The sequence below is a fragment of the Sinocyclocheilus anshuiensis genome, unplaced genomic scaffold (assembly GCF_001515605.1).
Source record: "Sinocyclocheilus anshuiensis isolate Anshui unplaced genomic scaffold, SAMN03320099.WGS_v1.1 scaffold2917, whole genome shotgun sequence".
Classification (NCBI taxonomy): Eukaryota; Metazoa; Chordata; class Actinopteri; order Cypriniformes; family Cyprinidae; genus Sinocyclocheilus; species Sinocyclocheilus anshuiensis.
This window is the reverse complement of record NW_015539844.1, coordinates 103,258-110,481: the sequence shown is the minus strand read 5'-3', so window position 1 is coordinate 110,481 and position 7,224 is coordinate 103,258. Positions and strand designations below refer to the sequence as shown.

General features: G+C 31.1%; 1 protein-coding gene across 1 annotated transcript in view; it reads left to right on the top strand.

The window, feature by feature from the left end:
• LOC107684521 (solute carrier family 12 member 9-like) overlaps positions 1–7,218 on the top strand; it is a 44,254-nt gene extending 37,036 nt beyond the window's left edge. Inside the window, exons 9-10 of the mRNA XM_016480791.1 lie at positions 1,360–1,484; positions 6,923–7,218. Coding sequence (XP_016336277.1) covers positions 1,360–1,484; positions 6,923–7,163 — 366 coding nt within the window. The 3' untranslated portion in view covers positions 7,164–7,218. The remainder of the gene's footprint in view (positions 1–1,359; positions 1,485–6,922) is intronic.
• The last annotated feature ends 6 nt before the right edge of the window (positions 7,219–7,224 follow it).

Below are 7,224 nucleotides of genomic sequence, written 5' to 3'. Positions count from 1 at the left end.
CATTTGACATTGAGAGCATAGGTCGTAATTTAGATATATTTTTGAGATGGAAAAATGCAGTTTTACAAATGCTAGAAAAGTGTCTTTCAAAGGAAAGATTTCTATCAAATAGCACACCTAGATTCCTAACTGATGACGAAAAATTGACAGAGCAATTAATGCCAACGAAGTTTTCTAGTCTATTCAAAAGAATGTTGTGGTCAATAGTGTCGAACGCAGCGCTAAGACACACACACACTCACTCACTCACACTCACTCACACACACTCACTCACTCTCTCTCACACACACACACACTCACACACTCTCAGACACACACACACACACGTGTATGTATAAAAATCAATATATTTATTTGAATTTTTTATATTTTAATATTTTCAGTTTTCAATGTAATTTAAATACCATTATAGTATTTATTAATGTTTTTACTAAATAATGTTTTGAATGTGTGTTTAGAAATTAATATATTTATTTTAATTAAAATAAAGCATTTCATTTGTTATTAATAAAATAAATAATTTGTCTTAATTGTATTTTTTTATTTAAGTTTAAGTAATTTTGTTATGTGCTTTAGTCTTTTTAACGATATCTTTATTTTATTATTATTTTTATGTTTTCAGTTTTCATTGTCATTTTAGTTTTAAGTGCTTTTGTCATTTTTCTTAGCCATATTTTTATTGCATAAAATATGAAAATCAAAAAACACAGTTTACATGTACTTTAATTGCTTATGTTATTTATATGCTATTATAGTATTTAATATTTTAAATTTAAATGTAAAAATTAATATATTTATTTGAATTTAAAATATTTAATTCTTTTTTTATTTTCAGTTTTCATTGTCATTTTAGTAATTTTATGAGCTTTTGTAATTTGTCTGTATTGCATAAACTATGAAAATCAAAAAATTTGCATTTAGTTTAACTTTATTCCTATCCTCCCTTCACTGCTTGTAATTTTTATTAGGTTTAAAAAAATATTTCTAACTTTATTTTTGTTTTAGTCATTTTAATACTTCAACTTAAATTTAATTTTTAAAGTCTTTTGTTTTTCATATAATATTTTATTATTTAATTTAATTTAATTTAATTTAATTTAATTTAATTTAATTTAATTTAATTTAATTTAATTTAATTTAATTTAATTTAATTTAATTTAATTTAATTTAATTTAATTTAATTTAATTTAATTTAATTTAATTTAGTTTAGTTTAGTTTAGTTTAGTTTAGTTTAGTTTTGCTTCAGTTACCGAACACTATGTCTAATAGTCGTTTTAAGGCATCTCACCAGTGAAGTGAAGTGAAGGTGACTCTGATCCGGATCTGATGAGCGTCTCTTCTTCTCTTTCTCTCCTCAGCTGGTGTTGTTCTCCGGGAAGCTGAACACGATAGCGAGTATCGCCACCATATTCTTCCTGCTGGTTTACGCCGCTGTGGATCTGGCCTGTCTGGCGCTGGAGTGGGCATCCGCACCGAACTTCAGGTGATGCACTCGTATCTCCAGTCCTAGTCCAGATCTGCTTTCTGTGCGCCTTAATCCATATTGACCATCTGAAGGTCAGAAGTCAAGGTCAAACGGTCCTGCTGTTCTCCACGGCTGATTGGCTGAGAGTGTGGTGGGGGGCGGGGCTTGTGCGTTCTGTTTGCCGTCAGTTGTTTGTTTGTTGTGTCTGCAGAGGCGCGTTAGATTAAAAGCCATTTAGTGTTCACATCCCCAGAGACAGGCCGTGATTAGCATAGCTAATTTAGCCGAACCACTCCAGAGTTTATCGGCGACATGGGAGAGCGCAGTGTGTGTGTGTGTGTGTTTGGATCTGAGGAAGGGAATTGTGCTGCCTGCAGTCACAGGAAAATCAGGCAAAAGAGAGCTGTGTGTTTGTTTTCTTTTGTGTTTTCCTCTTGTGGCTTTGGTTTGGTTTGGTTTAGTGTGTGTGTGTGTGCATGTCTGTGTGTGTGCGTGTCTGTGTGTGTGCGTGTCTGTGTGTCTGTGTCTGTGTCTGTGTGTGTCTGTGTTTTAATGGTTAAATTAAATTGTAGTAATCAAAAGGCATGTCCAAATAATTGAAATCATGAAACTTATACAATTTAATAACTATTTATTTAGGGTCCTATAAAATACTTTTTTTATATAAAAAAAATATATATAAAAAAATTTTTTTTTTAGATTCTGTTTTAATAGTTAAATAAAATTTTAGTGATAAAAAGCATGTCTAATTAATTGAAATCATGAAACTTATTCAATTTAAAAACAATGTATTAAAAGAAGAACAAATATGACGTTTTTAAGCCCTATGAAATCTGTTTTTTTTTTTTTTTACCAAATTACGTTTTTTTTAATCTGTTTATTTATTTTCTGGATTTCTGGATAGTATTTAAAAAAAAAAAAGATAATAATAATTTTGAAGGCCCTATGAAATCGGTTTTATTTTTTTCCAAATTCTTTGTTTTCCTTTCTGAGTTTTTCTGGATTATTTTATAATGGTTGCATTAAATTTTAGTCATCAAAAAAACTGTCTAATTTATTTAAATCATGAAACATATACGCTTTAATAGCAATCTACTAAAATCTTCAGAAAAATCTTTTTTTTAGGCACCTATAAAATCGGTTTTATTTATTTATTTTAAAGAAAAATCTGTATTTATTTATTTTTCCATTTTCAATTTTAATAGTTAAATGAAGCTTTAGTAATCAAAAAGCTGTTTAATTAATTGAAATTTTGAAACTTACAGTATACAGTTTAACAACGATTTGTTGAAAGATTAACAAAAGAGATATTTTTTGTTAGTTGACATTTTTTGAACTCAGTTTTATTTTATTTATTTTTGTTCCAAATTTGAGAAAAGATGAGCTGCTTCTGCAGGATATTATATGAATGCAGGCAAGAATACATTTATCGATTCATTGCACGAGTCGGAAGTATCAATGCAATACTGTGAGAAAATGCATCCGTGTGTCTGGATTTCATCTGGACGTGATCCAGACTTTCAGATCATATATTTCAGAGAATATCAGTTGTTTGATCATAAAATCATCCTGATGTGTTTCTAATGCTTGATATCTAAATATGGTGGCGTTTCTTTGGAGGATGAAGGCTGGTCCAAGAGACTCCAGTGTGTCCAGAATTAATGAGATGAATCTTTGGAGGAAAAATGAGAGCGAACGAAAGAAAACAAACTGACAGATGCTCATCAATCAGAGTTAAGAGAGAAGAATAGAGAGGAGAAGAAAGTGAAGTCGTTATAGGAGCTTCACATTTTAGGACGTGTTTGTGAACTACTTGTGCTTTTTCAGTCGTTTGACAATCAGCATAAAGTCTTGTCCACATTACAGCTTAACTAAATAATCAATTAACTAGCAAACGGACTGAAACTGCTTTGTTTTATGTTCTGTTTATGGGTGAGAAAGCCTAAATTGCTGATGCCACATGTACGTTTTGGGCAAAAAACTCAATATAACACTATAAACAGCTACATTTATTAAATGCAATGAGTTTATTTCAAACAAATATTACTGAAAGTTTATTGCACTTTATAGAGAAAAGTTATGTGAACTCTTAACTGTTTTGCTTTTGCACAGGATTGAAATGCGCCAGATTTAAGTTCATCTGATCTTTCTAATTGTACTAAATTCAGGTAACACAAAGTATTTGAGTGGAGTTTATAGTGCAATTTGAATATTTAGAAATACTGAAATAAAAAGAAATCTATCAAATAAAAAGTTCACTTTTTAAAACTTGACGTTTTTGGGGAAAATGTTTGCTTTAAACCATTCGAGATTGCAGAAAAAACATATTAACAGTGAAATTTACTAAATGAAATGAGTTCATTTCACGCGAATGTTACTAAAAACTTTACGTGAGCTCAAACTGAATGAGTTACAGCAGATTTCTAAGGAGAAATGTTGAAAATGGATGTATTTGCACAGGTTTAATATGCAAAAAGATGTTTTTAACTAAAATACATTGAGTCCATAATCCATAATAACGCTTCCTCCAGTGAAAAAGTGTTCTGGTCTGAATCAGGAGAGAAATCTGCACAGATCAAGCAGCGTTTAAACAGTCCAAAACAGTCCTAAATTTTAACGGTTTAAAGTTAAAAGCGTCTTAATGCTGGATTAGTTTCAGCTTTTGTCTTCTCCAGATGTTAACTGATGGACTGGAGTGCTGTGGATTACTTGTGGATTATTGTGATGTTTTTATCAGCTGTTTGGACTCTCATTCTGACGGCACCCATTCACTGCAGAGCATCCATTGCTGAGACACTGATGCAATGCTACATTTCTACAAACCTGATAAAGAAACAAACTCATCCTGATCTTAGATGGCCTGAGGATGAGCACATTTTCAGTTGCATTCATACACCTTTACGTTTTTCGACTTTCCCATTAAAGCGCACTGCATACTCTCATACAGGCAGCCTGACGGATGCGGTGCTTTCGCCTGGAAAAGTTAGTAAATTTAATGAGTTTCATTTTAATGAGTTATATTTTACCTTCATGTCAGAAAACGAGTTGCTCCTCACGCTGTTAATTGGTTGATTGAAATGAGGAAAGCAATTAAACTGATTAATGGCCCCTTCAACTGATTATACTGTCCTCTAATCAGATGCTGATTGAAACGCCAGAGTTTCTACACCTCTGTGTGTGTGTGTGTCTGTGTGTCTCTGTGTCTCTGTGTCTGTCTGTGTCTGTGTGTCTGTGTGTCTGTGAGTGAGTGGGAGTGTGTGAGAGTGAGTGTGTGAGTGAGAGTGAGTGTGAGAGTGTGTGTGTGTGTGTGAGTGTGTGTGTGAGTGAGTGTGTGTGTGTGTGAGTGTGTGTGTGCGTGTGTTTCTGGGTAAATCATGTGAAATGTGTCAAGAACGCATCCAGGTAATTTTTCAGGTCAAATTCAAAAGAAAGAAATTGTATTTTGCATGAAGAAAATTAAGCCATTTAGAGCCGTTAAGTATTTCTTTATTGTGACATTATTTTCAGGACAATTAATCACATTCTTCACAAATTCTCATTGCTGTAAAAAAGAAAGAAAAAGAAATAGAACAAAATAAAGATTCTGTCTTTTTAAAATGTCATATTAAAATAAATACTTCAAAAGCAAATACTATTAATTTTTACATTTAAGTTAAGTTAAGTTAATGTACTTAAAATTAAGTGTTTAAATGAATACTTGAAGTTGATAATTAAGTATTAAGTTTAAGACTTTTAATACTTAAGTTAATTTACTTTAACTGTTAAAATGAATATTTAATACTTAAGTATTAATTTTAACTCCTAGTTTCACCACTTAATTTAATATACTTAAAATTAAGTTGTTAACAGTAAGTGTTAAAGTGAATACTTAGTACTCAAGCATTAATTTGAACACTTAAGTATTAATTTCACCACTGAATTTCACCATTTCATTTTAATTTTAATACTTAATATACTTAAAATGTAACCTAAAAATTAAGTGGTAAAATTAATACTTAAGGTGTGATTTTAAAATTTAATTTTAACACTTAAATTTAATGCTTAATATACATAAAATTAAATGTAAAAAATAAGTGATAAAATTAATAATTAAGTATTTATTTGAACACTTAAGTGATTATTTTAACACTTAATTTCACCACTTAATATACATAAAATTAAGTGTTAAAATGAATACTTAATACTTAAGTATTGATTTTAAAATTGAAATGTAACACTTAATTTTAATACTTAAAATACTTATATAAAGTATAAATTAAAATTAAATTCAATGTAAAAATAGTGTTAAAATTAATACTTAATACTTAAGTATTTATTTTAACACTTAAGTAATTATTTTACCACAATTTCACCACTTAATTTAATATACTTAAAATTAAGTGTTTTTTTTTTTCATGTTAAATACTTTCTCCTGTCCCGTTTTGTTTTTCTGTAAGTAAGCCATTCATTGGTTGATTCTTGACGCAGCGACAGCAGCTCAACCAATAATGTGCATTTGGGGCGGGGCTATCGGTATGTGTTGGGGAAACCTGTTTGAAAACAGTCACTATTTTTGTAAATTAATTTAGTGACACACTTACACACTTCAACTTTAAATACATGTGCGTGCATTAAAAAAAAACAAACTGTAATATTAATTTAAGGTGTGAATGTTTGTATTTTCAGTCTGAGTAATAGTTGTTTACTACTGTAACTAGATAATGACTCAGGAGGAGCTGGTAAAAACAGAAAATGTTGTTTACATCACTTTTTCTTCTAGTTTTTCTCCCTTTTCGTCCTGTTGTTTGCTTGAGTCCAGCAGCATTTGTGTGATGCATCATGAGAGCTGTGAAGAGCTGCTCTCCAGAACCAGTTTTACATGCGTTCATTGAGTCATTTCAGCTGCGCTAGACTAATATGGACAAATTATACATCAATAATGGTTCAGTTCCGCTAATTAGTGCATTTAGCACATCTGTGACGCTCAAGCAGTGATTTTGTCTCTGTCTGATCATGTGAGCTATTGTGCTATCAGCAAAACCTTATGATATGCTACCAGTCATTTTTTGTTATTTTTTCTCAAATAAAATTTGTATTAAAAAATTACAAATATAAATTAAATATAAAAAAAGTTCATCTTATATATATATATATTTATTATTATAAAAATATAAATATATAATATTAATTTTACATTTTATGAAAAAAAGATTTTCAATTATATTATTAAAATGATATTATAATATTTTAATAATTTTATCTTCATTTTATTTATTTTTGTTACTTCATTTGCCCCGTTTTCCAGTTAAAATATCAAAATGTATTTTTTTAATAACATTGTGTAACATAATGGGAAATGTTTCTGTCTGGTAGTGTATCTGCTCCTGAAGTTTACCAGACTATTAGTTTTTATAATGGCAGGGCAGTTTATTATGGGATGGGTCCGTCACATAAACCCAGTCTCTGTCTGTCCACAGGCCCACGTTCAGGTATTTCACGTGGCACACGTGTGTTCTGGGGATCATGGGCTGCGCCGTGATGATGTTCCTGATCAACGCTATCTACGCTTCGGCCAGCATCGCCTTCATGCTGCTGCTGCTGCTGCTGATCCACTACCTGAGTCCCGTCAGCAGCTGGGGCTGCATCAGCCAGGCGCTCATCTTCCACCAGGTACACACCACCCTACAGGACTGTCACAGACTCCTCACCGATTACTGACACACACTAAACACACACACACACACTAAACACACTCAACACACTAAACACACACACACTA